Source organism: Babylonia areolata, chromosome 10 (assembly GCF_041734735.1).
Source record: "Babylonia areolata isolate BAREFJ2019XMU chromosome 10, ASM4173473v1, whole genome shotgun sequence".
Classification (NCBI taxonomy): Eukaryota; Metazoa; Mollusca; class Gastropoda; order Neogastropoda; family Buccinidae; genus Babylonia; species Babylonia areolata.
In genome coordinates, this window is record NC_134885.1 from 35868331 (window position 1) to 35888330 (window position 20000).

Sequence of the window (20000 nt, forward strand, 5' to 3'; positions counted from 1 at the left end):
AGCAACCCTTTTGTTGCCGTGGGTTCTTTAACGTGCGCTAAGTGCATGCTGCACACGGGACCTCGGTTTATCTTCTCATCCGAATGACTAGTGTCCAGACCACCACTCAAGGTCTCGTGGAGTTGGGTGGTGGGGGGGGGGGGATATCGGCGGCTGAGCCGACTAGCACCTGGACCACCGCTCAAGGTCTGATGGAGGTAGAGGTCGAAGGACTCGAACACGTGGACACACGCTTCCCAGTGAAGCCTATAACTGCCAGGCCACCGCTAATGTATGATAATCTGTGATGCCTTGACTATGACCACCAGAACAGCAGAGAAGGCATCAGCTGTCCTGACGATCTGGGCTAGAATTTGATTATAGCGGAGAGTGTCTTGCCTAAGTTACACCCCCCAAATCTCTTGGCCAAGAGGGTTTTTAGGACAGTTGACGTTGGGATGGCCCCCAAAGGCCAACTGCCCCCAAGGCTGCATCACCGAGAGCTAGTGCAGTCTTGCCTCGTAATTTTGGAGTCATAGTCCTTCACAAAAGACTAAGCTGTTAATGACTTTCCGTTGCAGTGGAGAAACCATTGATCATACAGCTCTCACTTTGCTGTCGGCCCAGCTGTAACCTTATGTCAATCTGCGATATAAGCGGAACGTTGGGCCTAAATTATAATAATAATAATACTGATGATAATAATGATAATAATAACAACAACAGTTAAAAACAATAACAACGATTATGACGATGTTTCAGGTGATGTTCCGCGCTGTCGACAAAGGAAACGGCTCAAATGCTGTTCGACTTTACTCTGTCTCCATTCTACCTGAATGTTGTATTGATGAAGGTATGATTGTGGGCGCGGGTAAATGTGTGAGTGTGTGGGGGCGGGGGGGGGGGGGGGGGGGGGGGGGGGAGGGGAGTAGGGGGGAGGGGAGTGGATGGGGAGTCGTCGGTGCGTATTTGCATGCTGATGCATACGTGACGTGTGTGTGAATGGTCACGTGCGTGCGAACGTTAGTGTGTGTGTTTTGGGGTAGGAGTACGGGGTCGTGCGCACGTATATGAAGATTGTGTATGTGTGTGTGTGTGTGTGTGTGTGTGTGTGTGCGAGCGTGCGCGCGCGCGTGCGTGTGTGTGACGGCTGTGCGTGTAACACTCCCTTGTACACACAATTCGTAAGTTTGTTCTCTTTTTTTCTTTTTCTTTTTTCTTTTTTTTTTTCTTTGTCGCAGACTGGTCGTCGTTTTATTCCCTCAACTCCACGTCCAGTGCACGGTCTCCATACTGCCAGTGGGGCATGGACGGCTGGACTTACCGTAACTGGGGTAAGAACCGGCTGTGATAACCATTTCCTGTTGGTATGTCCAGCGTATCAGTTCATCAGGGAAAAATACCTACTAGTGAAAATTTTTCAGAAACATAAATGAATACATAGATTTAGCGTTACTTTTACAAAAACGAAAACAGGCTTATGACTCGCTCTGTGGCAATGTTTATCTATTATCGCCTTAAAAAACAAAACAAAAAAACCCCAGAGAGATGAAGAAATGACATGATTATTTAACTTTTCAAAAACCTTAAATTTAGTGCACGAAATGTCAATGAACTAAAAATCTTTGTCCACTTTTCCAGTTATGAAATTTTGTGCCCATAACATTGGTCCCTTCCCCTCATTATTTTCGGTATTTTGTGTGTCTCAATTGTATGTACCTCCTTTGCAAACAGGCCGGTGGCCTTGCAGTTCTGAATGCTGTAATATGTTGGTCAGTTAACTGTGACCTTTTTTGGGGGATGCTCGGAGCTCTTTAACACTCTCCTTACGAACGGCGAAAGAGACGACGTTAACAGCGTTTCACCCCAATTACCATCATCAAAATATTGCAAGAGGAAGGCTCTTATACTGAAGAGGTGAATGTTGACAAAGAATACCACAATTCTTACGACAGAAGCTAAAGGTTGGGTCATTAGACACCCACTGGACATCCGAGGGGTCTGTATAGAGGAGAAGAGAGGACTGGCCGTACTGAGTGAGTTAAATCTGACATTTGACATTTATTATTATTTTTCGTAGCGGCTTACAGTCCAGGGCCATAATTATCAGGACTGCACAATTGATAGAAACCAACCGCGTTAAACACAAAATCCCTGTCACATTTGAAAATAACAAGTAAAACAGCACAGTTCGTGTCGTGACGTATCATAACCATTAAGCGCCTCGAGGTAAATATGACTAGACTGTGCCGAGGACGTCCGCCCTTCTGATTAATTTACCATGATCCCCAGATTGCTACGAAAAAATAGATAATTAAAATAAGGGTAAAAAAAAAAAGAAAAAGTCAGTTGCAAACATGTATCTTCTTGCTTTTGTTGTAAAATGTCTGCATTGCCTGTCCAATTGTCTGATAGATACGTAGATAGATGTATAAATAGACAGATAGATACATGGATTGATAGATAGATGGATAGATAGATATAGAGATAGAGACAGAGATACACACACACACACACACACACACACACACACACACACACACACACACACACAGAAGGGGTGGGGTATGAGGGAGGGAGGGATAGGAGAAGACAGAAAACCTTCGCCTTCCAACTACATGTCCCCTACATCCTCCGCCCCCCCCCCCCCTTTGCCCCCAACCCCATCCCTCTACAAAACCCAGCCCCCAAACCCCCCCCCTCCCCACCCCCAATCTCCAACCCCCACCGTCCGGACCCTGTCCAACCTTCTTCCTATTCTGTCCTTATTGTTTCCCCCAAACAGCTGCAGCAATGAAACACGTGAGCACACTGACCTCCCCCTTGATCAGCGCCCCCTACCCTGGCCTCCATGATGGTGTCGGCTGCCTGTCCTTCCGGTATTTCCTTCAGAACGAAGGAGACGTGTCTCTGGAAGTCTCCCTGCTCCTGGGGCCCAGCGGTCAAGCCGTGACCAAGTGGCGAGTGTTCAACAGCAACAGCAGCAACGCGGGTCAGCTTATACTGACTGATGGTCAGCTGCCTGTCACGTCCGTCTCCGGCCAACCGTTTAGGGTAAGCTCGGGAAAGGCAGGTGTTTGACTGGTTAGTCAGTCAGTCGGTTGACAGCTGCCGACGAGTGTCTCGTCAGTGAAGAGCTACATCACTCCACTGAGAATGGAGTGGTTAAGACACTCGTCTCCCAGTTATTATAGTCAATCCGTAAAGGTCTGGGTTCGAACCCCGCAGTCACGCCCTTTCTCCCCAGATTGACTGGGAAATCGAACTGAGCGTCTGGTCATTTTGGATGAGACGATAAATCGACTGGAGGTTCCATGTGCAGCATGCACTTGGCGCACTGAAAAAGAACCCATGGCAACGAGAGTGTTGTCCTTAAATTATGTAGAAGAAATCCACTCTGACAGGTACACAACTATATACATGCACTCAAGGCCTGACTAAGCGCATTGGGCTATGCTGCTGGTCAGGCATCTGCCTAGCAGATGTGGTGTAGAGTATATGGATTTGTCGGACTGCACTGTCGCCTCCTTGAGAAACTGAAACCGAAACTGAAACTGGGATAACAAAGATGAAGCTTACAGGTCAGGATGTCAGTCATCACTCTGTATCTGCACTTCTTCCTCTTGTGATCGCATTACTTTCGTTCGGCAGCGAAATCAATAACATCACTGAAAAAGGAAAGAAAAAAAGAAGAAAAGAAAAAAAAAAGTAACTGCACTTCAGGCTGGTGCCACACTGATGTCATTTTCACAAAAGTTCAGTGGTCAAGGGGTTTGATAAGTATCACAAGTACAAAATATCTATCTATAAGGAACTTTTCAACTGCTTTCCAAAAGTCGCTTTGGCTCGAGAAACTAGTTCCCCAAAAGTTAAAAGAGATAATAATTCAGATCAGTGTTAATTCGTCTTAGTGTTATATCCAGTCAAGTCCTTGTCTATTGACAAGAGAAAGGCAGATTTTGTCGACAAATTGCGCCTGTCTTTGTTTTACTATTCTTTTAAAAGTTGGCTTTCTGAACGATTAATTGTTTTTGGAGTTGTACTTTCAGGCATAGAGGTGGAGGGGAATTTGAAAAACGAGGTCTTCAAGAGAGACGACGACGACGATGATGATGACGATGGCATGTCCACTCGCGGGGCAATAACAACGGCTGTCCGTTTGCCGATCGACTTCACACAGAGTTCACAGAAATCTGGAGAAAATGAATTAGTAAAATCAAAGATCATGGTCTGGAAAAGTCATGGAAATAATTATTTGACCCTTTCAAGGTCTGGAAGGGAAAAGTCTTGGGTCTTTCACTGATGATGAAGTCTGGAAGGAAAAGTCTTGGGTCTTTCACTGATGATGAAGTCTGGAAGGGAAAAGTCTTGGGTCTTTCACTGATGATGAAGTCTGGAAGGAAAAGTCTTGGGACTTTTCATGATACCTTTAACCACGCCTACAGTATTGAAGAAAATTTTTTGTCACATACACAAACGATAAGACAACAAAACAAATGAAATGGGAATAAATGCGTCGTCATCATCGCTGTAGTCGTCATCATTCTCATCACGATGCTGACGAGAATGGCTGTACAAGAACGAATCATGCGGGTCCTCGTCATTTTCGTCTTCGTCCTCCTCCTCCTAATCGCCGTAGTTCTCATCAGCATCATCACCATCGTCATGACACTGATGATAATAGAAGAACTGGAACGATTCATGTAGGTCATCATCATCATCATCATCATCATTATCGCTGCAGAGGATCCCGGGTTCGAATCTCGGTAACGGCGCCTGATTTGTAAAGAGTGGATATTTTTATGCGAAGACCTGCTAGTGACTGAAACCCCTTCGTGTGTATACCCACGCAGAACATCAAATACCCATTAAAGATCCTGAAATCCATATCAGCGTTCGGTGTGTTATGGACATAATATTCTCAGCATACCCCCCCCCCCCCCCCCCCCCCCCCCCCCCCCGAAAACAAACGGAGTATGTTTGCCTACATGGTGGTCGTCGTCATTATCAACACCATTGCCATAATCTTCATGGCCGTTATCATCATCGTCGTCGTCGTCATTATCATCGTCGTCGTCATCATCATTATTGCCGTGATAATCGTTGTCGTCATTATGATCATCGTTGTCGCCATCATCATAATCGTCATCATCATCGTTGTCGTCATCATCATCATCGTCGTCATCACCATCATCACCGTCGTCATCATTATCATCGTCGTGATCGTCATCATCATCATTGTGGGAGAGTGCTGTGTGGGAGCAGTGTAGTGACATAAGCCGTGTTGACCCTTGGCATGACATGACACGACAGGTCAGACTGGTGGCCAAACGGAAGACAGCCATAGTGCTCGTGCAGCACGTCACCTTCACACGGCACCCCGCCACGCCCTGCCCCTACCTGCCTGCCCACGGGCAGGTCGTCACAGGTACGATGATTATCATAATGGTGATGGTGGTGAGGGTGGTGATGATGATGATGATGATGATGATGATCTGCCGAGGGCCTGGTTTTCACAGGAACAAAATCATGATGATGATGGTGGTGGTGGTGGTGGTGGTGGTGGTGATGATGATGATGATAATAATAGTGTTAATATTAATAATAATACTAATAATAATCTGCCGAGGGCCAGGTCTTCGCAGGTACAATATCATAATGGTGATGATGATGATGATGATAATGATGAATATGATGATGATGATGTTACTACTACTACTACTACGACTACTACTACTTATAAGAACAACAACAATGATGATGAAAAAACCCAAACAATAATAATAATAATAATAATGATGATGACGATGATAAAAAAAGAGATTATGATAATTATGATGATGGTGATGATGATGATGATGTTTGTTTTGCGCCTTTTTCATCCAAAGTGCTCAGGGTGCTTGATAATAACAAACAATAAAGAGGGATAAAATAACTTCTCATGACCACTCTCTCTCTCTCCCCCTAGCAACCCTTCCCCCCCCCCTCTCTCTCTCTCTCTCTCTCTCAGCATATGTGCAGACCTGCTAGTGCCTGAACCCCCTTCGTGTGTGTACGCAAGCAGAAGATCAAATGCGCACATTAAATATCCTGCAATCCATGTCAGCGTTCGGTGGGTCATGGAAACACAAGAACATACCCAGCATGCACACCCCCGAAAGCGGAGTATGGCTGCCTACATGGCGCGGTAAAAACGGTCATACACGTAAAAGCCCACTCGTGTACATACGAGTGAACGTGGAAGTTGCAGCCCACGAACGCAGAAGAAGTATTTGTCTCATTCTTTCTGTCTCTGAATCTGTGTCGCTGTCTCTTTCTCTCCGTCTGTTCTGGTTCTATGTCGTGCGTGCGCGCGTGTGTACGCGCGCGCGCTTGAGTGAGTGAGTGAGTGAGTGAGTGTGTGTGTGTGTGTGTGTGTGTGTGTGTGTGTTTTAAGCACAAGACTTTTCCATAGGTCTGTGTTCTCAATTTCTGCGATGGGTTTTCACAGGAAAAAAAAAAAAAAAAGAACTTGAAGAAAAAACTTTTCACAAATGCTGATTGAATTCATTCAAACGTCAAGGAAACTGGAGTCAAAGACAGTTTAAAATCAGCATTAAAATTCGGGTAATTTCTTCGTTGCAAATACAATGTAAATTATTGTTCACCTTAATTGTTCAGTTCCTGAAATACCCCCACACCATACCCCATCAGGGATCAAGAGTTCATGAGTTAAAGTCGCTTCTTGCCGCGGGTTCTTTTACGTGCATATTGTGCATGTTACACATGTGTGTGTGTGTGTGTGTGCGCTCGCGTCGGTGCGTGTTTGTGTATGTATGTGTGTGTGTGTGTGTGTGTGTGTGTGTGTGTGTGTCAGACACAGTCGCCAACAGCCAGGTCGCTGTGGCAGGCATCGCTGGAGGAACGTCAGCCGCAGTCGTCGTCGTCGTCGTCGTCGTCGTGTCTGTCTGCGCCTTCTTCTCTTGGAGGAAACGACAGAGGTAAGGACAACAACAGCGACACCATCATCATCAACACCATCATCATCATCATCAACAACACCATCATCATCATCATCAACACCATCATCATCAGCAGCAGCAGCAGCGGCGGCAAGTGACAACAGTAAAACTGCAATATACACCAATGAAAATGATACGGGGTGGCGATATAGTAGTGTTAGCAGCATGCTAATTGTAGTATTGATATACCTAGTAGTTCAACAGTTGTTGAAGTATATGCCCTAAGACTTTTTCATCCAAAGAGCTCAGGGTGCCCTGAGACTTATAATGATAACAATAATGGTTATGTTAACAATGATGATGACTGACAGGAATGATAATGATTTGATGATGATGATGATGATAATTATAAGGGTAAGCTCAGTTTAACTCACATGCCGTGCACGTACGCGCGCACACACACAAACACACATAAAAACACACCAAACGAACACCCCAGCACTCACGTGCGTAGGCCGGTATAGCCTACATAGATACTGTACACAAGCACGCATGCACGCACATTGTCACACGCTCGAGCTCAAGTGAGATTGATATCTATCAGTCTTGGGAGACTATAATGTCACTGGAGCTGCGGTCTGGGTGGTAATTACACTGACTCATCATTCGGGTGTGCTTGAACAGGCCAATACGTGTGTGACAATCCCTCCCACACTGAACACAAGCCACGTCTGCTGCTGGTCTGTCCATCAAATTAGACACAATAACCGTATCATAAAGACGAACCAGTGAAGAACAAAAAACTACGACAATGATAATTATCATCATCACCAACAATGACAACGATATTATCAACAGCAGTGACATCACTACAATAACGACGTCAACACAGCGTGACAGCAATGATGACGACAAAAGTAAAAATGACAACTCGGAAAAACTTTGAAACCTTTTTCTATTTGTCCGTCCCAACACGTACAGAATCGGTCCAATGATGGATTATCAGAAATTGCCAACCACCGCATCTTTTCGCCTCTCAGTGTACGGCTGTCTGTGAGTCTGTCTGTACACCTGACTGTCTACTTTAGCCGCACCCAAAACGCACCTATCTACCTCCCCACCCAGGTAAAAAAGGAAAAAGAAAAAAAAAAAGGTAGCTAGGTAAATCCTTGTTCCAGTTCCGGATGGTTATCTCTTTGGAGCACTGTCGCAATGTCGGTTTGGCATTGGACCACAAGCTGATCCAGCGCTAACTTTTAATCCAAACCCTTCTTTTTACCTTCTTATGTCTTTTTTCTTTGGTCTGCTCATGCTCAGCTACCTTCAAACGTACCCGGCTGTTTATCTGTGTACTTACTCACATAGAAGAGTATTTTCTTTATATCTTGCTGGCTTCCTTAAAAAATAAAAATAAAAACAACAACGAAAAACCAACAAGAACAAGAACAAAAAAAACAAAAACAACAACAAAACCCCCACAAATATACAGTACTGACAAACAAGCAAACAAAACAAACAAACAAAAAACAACAACAGCAACAACAAACATTTCCTGTCTGTCTGTGTCTGGGATGAAGAGAAACAATAGTTATCACACACATTTCTGCGTTCTTTTCTTTTCCATACCCTCTCCATTATTTTTAACATTTTATTTCAGGAACAGAAGTGAATCAAAAGAGGCTGTGGTTCCGATGAATGGTAAGCTTGCGATCTTGCTATCATTTGTTACATTTTTATTTCTTTTTTTTTTTTTTTACACTTGCAAGACTTACGCATACCACCGACACCCCACTACTACCATCACCACCACCGCCACAGCATGCAAGCACATCCAACCATGCAGGTCCTGTTGATTAATATGAGTTAAGTTGAATAAGCATCACTGAACTGAGTCTGAAATTAAAATATTGAATGGCTGAGTCTGCACCAATAGCCGAGTGGTTAATGCATTGGACTCAAACTGAGGGTCTCGGGTTCGAGTCTCGGAAACGGCGCCTGGCTTGGTGGGTAAAGGACTGATGGGCGGAGATTTTTTTTCCCGATCTCCCAGGTCAACATATGTGCAGACCTACTAGTGCCAGAACCCCCTTCCGATTCGTGTGTATACGCACAAAGAAGATCAAATACGTACGTTAAAGATCCATGTCAGCGTTCAGTGGGTTCAGTTATGGGTAAATAAACAAAACGGTCATACACGTAAAATGTTACATGTTTTTCTGAGTCAGTGTGTATACTAGACGTGTGCGTGCCTGAAATCTGGTTGAATGACACAGGAAACAAATGATGAGCGCCCAATGGCAGCCTTCAGTCGGCTGTACCCAGGTAGGCCGCCTGTTGTGTAAATGACCCTGAGTTTGTGAAGCGCTTAGAGCTTGATCTCCGACCGAGGATAGACGCTATATAAGTATCCATATCACTGAATCAAATCAAACACTGGTTAAAACTGACACGTTACTAATGCAATCCTCTTTTATTTATTCATTTATCTACTTATTGTCCATGTTGTCAGACATACTACAAACACCACCAGTCCCTTCCAACTCCTCTGATGCCATCCCAGGAGACTTGGCACAAGTCTCCCACGACAGTGGATCGGTTTCCGGCAGTCCGCCATCTTTTGTGGCCGCGACTTCTGCCAGTGACATCGCCACAAACAAAAACACAAACGTAGACCCAGTCCCTTCTGCTGCCGACGGTAGTCGTCAAGGAAACGGTGGAGAATGCGAACTTCGTTCTCGGTCCAGTGAAAGTCTCCCAGAGAAAATCTGCCGCAACCACATGACAAATGGTGCTGAAATGTTCCTGAATGCAGACGACAACGACCTTCATCACGCTGAAGACGCTCAGGCTTCAGGGAATACACGCGCAGACCCTCAAACGTTTGACGGCAATCACTACCACATGCTTGAGAGAGATAGAGATCCTGAGAAAGCCACAATTGACCATCGTCCAGACACTAGCTCAGAAATATCCAACAAAAACAGCTTTGCTGGAAAACCCGAAACCGGTTCAGAGCCCGACCACAGATTGGGTGAGAAAAACAAAACCGGTTCAGCAGTGTATCACATGATTGGGGAAGAGCCCGAAACTTGTTCGGGACCAGTCGGTGACCAACCAAGAGACAGTTCGGCAATTTACGACAAACTTGGTCAAATCAAGGGAAGCGATGTTGCTAAGGCAAGGGAGAGAACTCGTCAAGCGTACGATCACGTCGGGTGTGTGAAGGCGGCTGGCTACGACGTCATTCAGAGAGACGTGAAGCGTGACGTCATAGATGCTACCTACGACCACATCAGTGGCGCTCATAGGCAGGGATCTTGAGTGATACCGGAGATTAGAAAAGAGAGATAAACCACTTGCAGAAATTGCTGAAGCCAGGCAGCCTGCGCCGCGACACGCATTCATTATTCATGAGCTGCCTTTGCCCCGCCCAAACGAAAGGAAAGCGTCAGTCGAACGCAGTCTCCTGAGTGATTTTATAATTTGGATTTCACCTTTTTTCCCTTTTCTGTTTGCTTCATCCCACGCAGATGTCAAACTCAATTTTGTTGTGAATAACATTCCTAAATATTTATATGTATTGGTTACTTTTATTTCCCTATCACCACAGCACCATTTTTCACGAGTCGAAAGATGACCTCCATTGCGGAAAACTATAATATTGGTCTTATCGAGATTCACTGTTTGTTGTAGTCTGTCTGTTTCTTGCTTAAGGGCATTTAATTGATTTTGTAACCCTATGGGTGTGTCAGACAAGAGAACAACATCATCAGAAAATAGCATTAAGAGCAAATCTGTTGCGCCAGGTATCATTTGTATTCCATGTCTCCCCTTCTTTGATAACTCCACTGCCAATTCACAGATGAAAAAGGAAAACAGCTGTGTGCTTGGCATACAACCTTGTTTAACCCCTCTTGGACACTGAAAAAAGTCTGAATAAACACCTTTGTCACGAACACGTACAAGTACAGAATCGTAGATGCATTTAACAGCCATGTAAAACTCCCGAGAGAGAGAGACAGAGACTTAGAGAGAGAGATAGAGCACAATACAACGGTCTGCTCGGGCAACATGAAGCATTCGTATATACATGAATTATATATATGATTATGTACATATAGATAGATTTAGATTTACATACTGATAGATCTATATGAAATTATGTATATATGTATTCATGTATGTATGTATAGACAGATGTTAGAAGAGAGACAGAGCTGAATATGTGTTTTATGTTTTGATATATATATATATATATATATATATATTTTTTTTTTTTTTTTTTTTTTTTTAAGAAATGGTGATGTAAACCAGAAAGTGTGAAGAAAAAGTAGCGTTACGAAAACGCAGTTCAATAATTTATAACTGTCTCTCTCATGTGCAACATTGCACTGGGGGAGAGGGGGGGGGGGGGGGCGGGAGTTGGTGGTGGGGGGAGCTGCTTTATTTTCTTTTTATATTATCTATATTCAAGCAGATGCAAACGTGCTAAAAACCAAAGCAAAAATGAATCCGTTTTCATTGTATACAGCGAATCTTACTACACGTGGGAAATTCCAGGCGTAACTTAACTTTCGCTTTACTGCAGCTGAACCGTCAGAACCGACCAGTTTCCTTCAGGTGGGGAAGGAGAGGGTGATTTACCCCCACCCTTCCGCACTGCGTGTGTGCCCCAAAACGGCTTCAGCACTGTTATAGACAGTAAGAAGGGGCCTGCCGCGAGTGGTTTATCTCTCTTTTCTAATCTCCGGTGATACTTTGTACTGTATTCTTTAGTTAGCTTACACTTGTCAGGGTCCATGAGGGTCTTGGGCCAAATCCCTGCTCTTGACCTTTCTCCCAAGTTTGACTAGAAAATCGAATTGAACATCTAGTCGTTCAGATGAGACGATAAACCAAGGTCCTTTGTGCAGCATGCACTTGGTGCACTGAAAAAGAACCCATGGCAACAAGAATGTTGCCCCCTGGCAAAATTCTGTAAGAGAAATCCGCATGGACAGGCACACACACACACACACACACACACACACACACATATATATATGGGTTTTGCTGCTGGTCAGACATCTGCCTAGCAGATGTGGTGTGGGATATATGGATTTTTGTGAGTGCCATCACGCCTCCTTGAGAAACTGAAACCTGTATTCTTTTACATTGTGTTGCTTTGCCTTGCTGCATTCTATTCTGTTGACATTGCATTACATTGTATGAAATATTCAGTGGGGATGTATTGTTGTATTGACTGCTCCATTACATTGTGTTGTATGATATTGAAATTTGTTATGCTGTATTGCGATCTTGTTAGGTTCAGTATGTATCAGCTGTGGTTTAGTAAAACAAATATGTAGCATTTTTTTTGCGTTAAGCTGTGCTGTATTAATATATTTGGCAGTGCTGTATTGTGTTTGTATTTTGCTGTGGTGTGTTGTGTTCATTTTCTTGTATTATACTTTGTTGTGTTACATTGTATTTTCTTGTATTACACTCTGCTGTATTATGTTGAGGTTTCCTGTTCTGTATTGTTGTATATTCTTATATTTTGTTGTGCTGTATTTCTGTATTTCTTGTGTTTTTCTGTCCTGTGTGTTGAGTATTAATTTTGCAGGAGGAATATTGTTTATTATTGAATTTATTTATTGAATATCATTTTAAAGGTAGAAGAGGAAGGGTGTTGGGGTGGGGGGGTGAATGGTAAGTTGGATGGTTGAATCAAAAAGGTGAATATTTAAAGTAGATAACTTAAGTCCAGTAAAAGGAAATTATTTTATGGACTTTGTAAAACAGCTGTTAAATCAAGGAGTAAAACAACTGACAATGAATGTAATAAGTCCACGTTCCAAGTGACTTGTGAATACTGTGATACCATAATAGTTTTCTCTATGATATTTGCTTACTAAATTGGCTGAAATTACCAGACTGCACTTGTGTGTGTGTGTGTGTGTGTGTGTGTGTGTGTGTACTTTAGATGGAATCTGTGTGAATCATGTGATGGTAGTGCCAGTGAAAAAAAAAGGAAAATGAACCTTTGCAGCAAAACAGAACAACAAAAACAACAACAAAACAGACAAAAAACCCCTACACTTACTTATTCAGAACCTCAAATTTGAAACTGTTCTCTCCAGTTGACCATTTGATATTTTAATTCATTAATTGTTGTGTACATAAATTACTGCTGGAGGAAGTCTTGGCAAAACAAATATAGCATTGGCCAAAACCACATGATATGGGTTCAGGCTCATTTGGCTTACATTTGTTCTAGTTTGTGAAAGAACATGAGAATGAGAGAGGGAGAAAGAGTGGCATGGGGGTGAGAAATCATGACTTAAAATTTTTTTTTTTTTAAAGAAAAAAAAAAGAGAAGTTCTTGATCACTGAAGCTCTTCCATAAAACCCAAACAAGAATTCAGTCTCAGAGCAAATTTATTTAAAAATCAGTAAATCATCAAAAAAATGTATGAATTCATATCAAACACATGATCCATTTTTGTTTCATACCGTCACAAAGGCCCTTAATGTAATCAGTTTACATACCAACCACAATTTAAAAGAACATTTTTCCAGAAAAGACCACGCATAGGTGCAGATACACATTAAAAAAACTATACAAAGATGGAGCTGAAAATTCCTGTCTGAATAAAAACAACAACAACAAAACAACAAATGCAAGTCAGTTCTCAGCTTGTACTCTCAATAAGCAAACACCACAAGAGCAAGGCAGAAAGATGCAAATGCAGAACTTCATCCATACTATCGATCAAGGTCAGAACTGCACAGATACAGCACAGCTACCCATCTTACCTCTCAGTCAAATGCAAAAAAACACTGCCTGATCAAATTAAATTTTATATGACATTAAAACAATCACACACACAAACCCCTCTGAAAAACAACATTTATATCAGAAAACATTTTCTAATGAAGAAATCACTGCTACGCAAAATTCCAAAAGAATACTGCCACTGTTTGCTGATCCAGTAAGGCTGGCAATAGTGTCACGTTATGAGAGGTCTCATCACACTGCTTTCCCCTGTCATCTCATTCCCTCCCCTGGAAGACTCTCCATCACAAAAGAGCATAGAAATTTGTGATGTCATCATCACATGACCTCTTTTTTTTCGGCACTGAGGTTTCCTGTTAATAATACTTCTTGGCAAACTATTCATTTAGTGATCTGGGGGAGAAAAAAAAAAGAAAAAAAGAAAAGAGACTGCAATTTATTGCAACCCAGTTGTTTTTTTTAACACAAAACTAAACCAACTCAATCTGAGGTAGATTCAGATACAAGGTACTTAAGACTGTAGCTTGAAGTTTTAAGCTTGGCATGCAAATTTATTTGCAGTAAGGACCGATTCTAGTCTTTTTAAAAAAACAACAAAATTTGTTTATTTCTCCATCAAGTAAAAATAACCATCATTATTTCTTGACCTTGATCTAGTTTTTCAAAAACTTTTCTACTTAATTACTTGTTTATTTTATCCAAAAAGAAAAAAAAATTTGCAAAAATGAAGTTGTTGATTTGGTAGAAGTAATGAACTGGATCTGATGATTAAACTGCTTTTTTATTCTTCACATTCAATCAGGCAAAGCAATAACAATCGTAAAAAAAAACAACCCAAGTGCTCATTATTTTACTGATCATAGAATACATTTTGACCTTTGAGGTAAAAAAAATAATAAAGGTAAAAAAAAAGAAGTCACATTATGAAGGGATTTAACTTATTCTTTTCTGATAGATTTGTAACTAATATGCAAAGCAATAAAATAAACAATTTTCCTAACATGTTGGTACATTATATGGAAGGGGTTGGGAGGGATCCACATTCTACAAATCATGTGAAAATACACCCTGGTACAAACTCTATGAACAAAAAATTCACAACTAATTTTGTGATTTTGAAATCATCTCCAGATCACAGATGTGAAAATAACAGTCAGTGCTGTACTTCAAGGGCGATTTCTTTCACCATGGGTGCCTGTTGAAGTACTGGGCTTGCCGTATCACCACGCGTTCGGAGCACAGATGTGGTGGGTTGATGAGGACATATGCTCACAAGCCAGTGACTCACTAAGCCTAAGTAACAGCATCTGTACTTTCCAGTTAGAATGCCGAAGCCACCTATAACAGTTTTGTGCAAATGATTCTATCACCAGTGGAATAATTCCAAAATCATGGACTGCAAATGTGGTCCTTAGCAAACAAGCATTGTGCAAGGTATGGCCAGATATGAGGTCCCTTGTAAAAAAAAAAACAACAAAAAAAAAAACAACAACAAAAGCAATCATGTCAAAAAAGATACCTACACTGCAGTCAGCCTGTTCTGGTATGAAAAAAAGAAGAAAAAAAAATCTGAACAAAACTCAAGATGAACTACCTACAAATTAAAAAGAAACTTCAAATATTTCAAATATAAGTTCAGCAGCAGAGGATACATAAAACAGTTTAACTCCAAATTTGACATGTGTAACAGATTTCATACAGACTCTTTGTGAAATCTATTCCCTTCTTTAGAAGTGAAGTGCTCTGGAGTGAACTGTTACTCATGAAACAGGACAGGCAGGTAAGCCGATACAATATAAGCTAATGAAATCTGAACGAAAACCCAGGACAAACCTTGTTACAAAGATCATATCTGCAGAGTAGGAAGCAACATTACATGACACAAGTTTCATTCAGTCATTTAAATTAAATTATAAAAAAAAAAAAATTCATTTCCAAAATGTGAGCAAGTGTAGGGGCTGCAGTCATTTATGGATTTCTCTTCTGATGCTGAAAAGGACTGTATTGCATTGTGTTACTTTTTGTCACATTGCCACAGTACAGTACAGAGCCACCCATTTTGCTATCCAAGTGGATTTTTCTACACACATTTGCCAGGGAAAAGGTCTTTGCCATCCAGACAACACCGGCATGGGATGGGGGGGATTCAGGGGTCTGTCACTGACCTGTGCAGCTGAAATAACAAAACATGTACATCTTTTTCTTCAGCAAATGCTTTGCAATCTGGTGAAAGATGTTTTACTCTCAAAAACACTTTTGTGTAACCCTCAATGCATTGAAACATGTGCAAGGCACATTTCAGTAAAATCACAAGTTATGCTGTTGTATCCTCCAAGCTTCAGTTGGCGATTTTCAAACTGAACTCTCATCACCTCCCTAACGATTCAGATGCCTAAATCCCAGCGCAAAAACCCTCTTCCCAAACCCTTCTGACACACAACCACTGCTGACTAATGCACTCTTGGGTGCCTATGGGTCTTGAAAAGCTGTCATACTAAACTGATCAAACTATTCACAAGTAACTGTCACCTTCCATTCTTCACTCATACTTTCTTTTCTTCTTGTCAACTGGTAGATAATGTCTAAATGATTCAGGATCAAACTTTGTAATCCTGACAGTATCCACTTATTCTTGAATGACTCTCTTTCTCTCCTCTCTCTTGACAAGCAGATATCCCCTCTCTCTCTTCTCTGAGAAGTACACAGATTGCAAATATATGAGAGCAGGCAGTGACATATGCATTATCTCGTGTGGCAGCCACTCGAGCAGCCTTGTCGTACGTTGATCTGAATCATTCCACCTTGGTTGCGGGGAAACAATCTTCCAAGACAATCATTCATTTGCCCCCCATACCAGATAATCATTGTGCCCTTCCATCTAACCTGCACGCACGTGTTCATGTGCGTGCGCACACACACACACACACGCACATACATATGTTCATCCTACCACAGCTGTGGTCCAGGTATGAAACAGAAACTGACTCATTCTGCTAAAAACATCACTGTCACATTCATCCATTATCTGTTTATGGACACACACTTGACACAGAGAAAATGACGGTGGAACACAACATCATCATAGGCTGCAGCATTTTGTTCAGACATTTTGTTCAGACATTTTGATTTTGTTCATGTTCACGCAAGAAGTTTGCAGAGAGACTGAGAAGCACAGGACACGCACACACACACACACAGAGAGAGAGTCATACAGAAATGAATAACATCTGAATTTTTTTTTTTTTATAGAGGACTAGATATTATACAGCAAAGGAAAGAAATGCAATGTATGCAATATACACGATTGTAAAGGCAAATATTTTTTTTTAAAATATCATTTCCATATTATGGAAATAAACCTTAAAAAGGATACACTCAGTAAAAAAGAAAAGAAATACATTCGTCAGTACAGAAACCAACCTTATGAGAGCCTACCATAAAAAAAACAAAAAAACAATCAAAAACAACATACATGATACACACAAAATGATTTTGGCTATGAAGGAGAGACAGTGAAATGAAAGCATCAACGACAAACATACACACATCTGGCAGCCTTCATAACTCTGTTGAAGACGAGAAGAGCCAACGTGAAGAATGACACCAAGCACATGAATACATGTAATAAAGCTTTGTGGATGTGCAAGAGGAATAGGGGATAGGATTTGTGGTGGGCATCAAACACCATCAGAAAACCTGTGGCACATGCCTGGCAAGTCAGCTTGGAAGAAGACACTCAAAAGTCCATGAGTTTGGAAAACAGAGAAAAACAAGAGAACCAATCTTACCCCCCAAAAACAAAATCTTTAGTCAGCTGTGGCTGATAAAAACATTAGCCAGAAAAAAACAAAACAAATTAAGTGATGGGTATCCAAGTTCCAGGGGTTTTTAAACAAAATTTTTTTTGCATGACATTTCCTGAGATGACGAGGGGTGAATCGTGCCATAAGTGCTGGTAGTTGTGCAATGCTGAAAAGAAACACCTCCCTCAGTGAAAGCGTGCAAGTTCTTCACCAAACACACATTTTGATTTCCTGCAAGCTTTTATCTTTTTTTCTTTAAAAAAAAAAAAAAAAAAAGAAAAAAGAAAAGATTTTTTGAATCATCTAAATTTTGTTTTCCTGCAAGGTTTTTGTAGCCCCCAAACCCACTTTTCTGAACTTGCTCAAAAAACCAGTGTTTTGCCAACATGCATCCACAGCAAGCAAAGAGGACCTCTTTGATGTTCTACATCAACAGCATCAGCAGCAGTGGTTGTTAAATGACAAGCTGGCATAACCCAATACCATCAGAAAGCACAACTACCTCCATTCTATATGACGTGACTGCTTTTCTTTCTTCCTTGTTTGTTTTATTTTGTTGTTGTTTTATTTTCTGACAGAAAGGTTCATGCGTGATAAGAAACCACAGAAAAGGGACTGGGGTGAGAAGAGAAACTCTGGTCCAATAAATATGTTTCATATCATTTCACAGTATCTTTTCTTCTTAATTTTTACAGATTTTAAAACCATTTTTTTCCCCTCCTCCCCTCATGAACATTTGCCTTGTCTGATAAAAACAGAGACCCTACATTCCTGTTGTCAATGAATATGCTCCATTTCTACGCCCGCCTACCTACCTTCTGAATATGAGATACGCCTTGTTAAAAGAAAACGCGTGTCTCTCTCTCCCTTGATATGCTTACCCTTCATGAATCAATGTTAGCCCACAAAATGTTTGCTCCTGATTTACTTCTGACACCGTGTTTACAAACAAATTACTTGTTTAAAAAAAACAACAACAAAAAAAACCAAAAAACCCAGAGCCGACAAAAACAGGAAAAGTACATGATTCCGAATTGTTCTGTAAAGTTCTGAAAACCCCCCACCCATTTCAAATACCACCCCCCCCCCCCTGCCCCCCCGACCCCCCAATAAAAAAAAAATTCCATCTTACTCTGTTTGTTCTTCATTGCTACCCAACAAGCTGGCACAGTGGGCAATAAGTAAGTACTGCACTGATTGTCAAGACCTCAGACACTGGCAAAAAGAAAGAAAAAAAAAAAAGAAAAAAAAAGAAAAAGAACCCACCAGATAAATACCCACATACAAAAAAAAACCACACCAACAACAACAACCAACTATAACACCTGCTGCAGAGAGACTTCCTTGCTTTGGGGGACCTGCGCCTACATCTGAAGGTCTGGCAGCCAGCCACCCCTCATCCCCACTCCCATTTACACCACCTGGTAGTTCTCCCGGCTGGCAGTTGAGAAGATCTGCTGCAAAGCCAACCTCCATCCCCCCCGCCCCATCTGGTAGTTTTCCCTAAAGCATCTGGTAGCCAGATCCCCCACATCCCCTAAACCCTCCCTGCTCCAACCATCTGGTAGTTCTCCCAGTTGGTGGTTGAGAAGATCTGCTGCAAGCCAGCCCCTCCCTGCCCCCCTCCCCCTATCTAAACCATCTGGTAGTTCTCCTGGTCGGCAGTCAAGAAGATCTGCTGCAAGCCAGCCCCTCCCTGCCCCCCTCCCCCTATCTAAACCATCTGGTAGTTCTCCTGGTCGGCAGTCAAGAAGATCTGCTGCAAGCCAGCCCCTCCCTGCCTCCCTCCCCCTATCTAAACCATCTGGTAGTTCTCCTGGTCGGCAGTCAAGAAGATGTGCTGTGAAGCCAGCCCCTCCCCCCTCTCCTCCCCACCTAAACAATCTGGTAGTTCTCCCTGTCGGCTGTTGAGAAGATCTGCTGCAAAGACAGCCCCCTCTCCTCCCCCCACATCCCCCCTGATCCCCCCAACCTAAACCATCTGGTAGTTTTCCCAGTTGGTGGTTGAGAAGATCAGTTGCAAGACAGCACCCCGCTACCTAAACCATCTGGTAGTTCTCCCGGTTGGCGTTGAAGATCTGGCGCACGCGCCCCTTGCTCTCCTGGTCGAGGGAGTAGGCGGAGGTCCAGTCGATGGCGCTGGGGCGACACAGGCCACAGCACCTGAGGTCCAGCACATCCACCAGGTTCTTCACCACACCACGGCTGGAACATCACAGGGGGGTTGTCAACGATAATGCAAGATAATTTTGCTAATAACAAACACAGGGTGTAACGATAACTGTGAGATCTCTTTCGAATAAACAACAATTGGGAATCAAGGTGTAAAGATACATGAGATTTTTTTTCTTCTAATAAACAACACAGGGCCATGGTATAAGGACACTGTGAGATCATTTTTCTGAATAACAACACAGGGGAGGTCAAGGTGTCATGATGATGTCACATTATTTTTCTAATTAAAAACACCGGGGTCAGGGTGTAAACGATGATGCGTGA

General features: G+C 42.3%; 2 protein-coding genes across 4 annotated transcripts in view; one reads left to right on the forward strand and one right to left on the reverse strand.

Annotated features, from left to right (window-relative positions):
- Window positions 1–11180, forward strand: part of LOC143286563 (uncharacterized) — a 31798-nt gene extending 20618 nt beyond the window's left edge. For 2 of the 3 annotated variants that reach the window (XM_076594178.1, XM_076594179.1), the window contains exons 7-13: window positions 742–832; window positions 1221–1313; window positions 2765–3033; window positions 5293–5407; window positions 6836–6959; window positions 8578–8618; window positions 9430–11180. In XM_076594178.1, the coding sequence (XP_076450293.1) occupies window positions 742–832; window positions 1221–1313; window positions 2765–3033; window positions 5293–5407; window positions 6836–6959; window positions 8578–8618; window positions 9430–10241 (1545 nt within the window). In that variant the 3' untranslated portion in view covers window positions 10242–11180. The remainder of the gene's footprint in view (window positions 1–741; window positions 833–1220; window positions 1314–2764; window positions 3034–5292; window positions 5408–6835; window positions 6960–8577; window positions 8619–9429) is intronic. The other variant, XM_076594180.1, reaches the window with a different exon arrangement.
- Window positions 11181–19494: 8314 nt separating this feature from the next.
- The window catches only part of LOC143286564 (palmitoyltransferase ZDHHC17-like), a 21221-nt gene continuing 20715 nt past the window's right edge, over window positions 19495–20000 (reverse strand). The window contains exon 15 of the mRNA XM_076594181.1: window positions 19495–19706. Coding sequence (XP_076450296.1) covers window positions 19541–19706 — 166 coding nt within the window. The 3' untranslated portion in view covers window positions 19495–19540. The remainder of the gene's footprint in view (window positions 19707–20000) is intronic.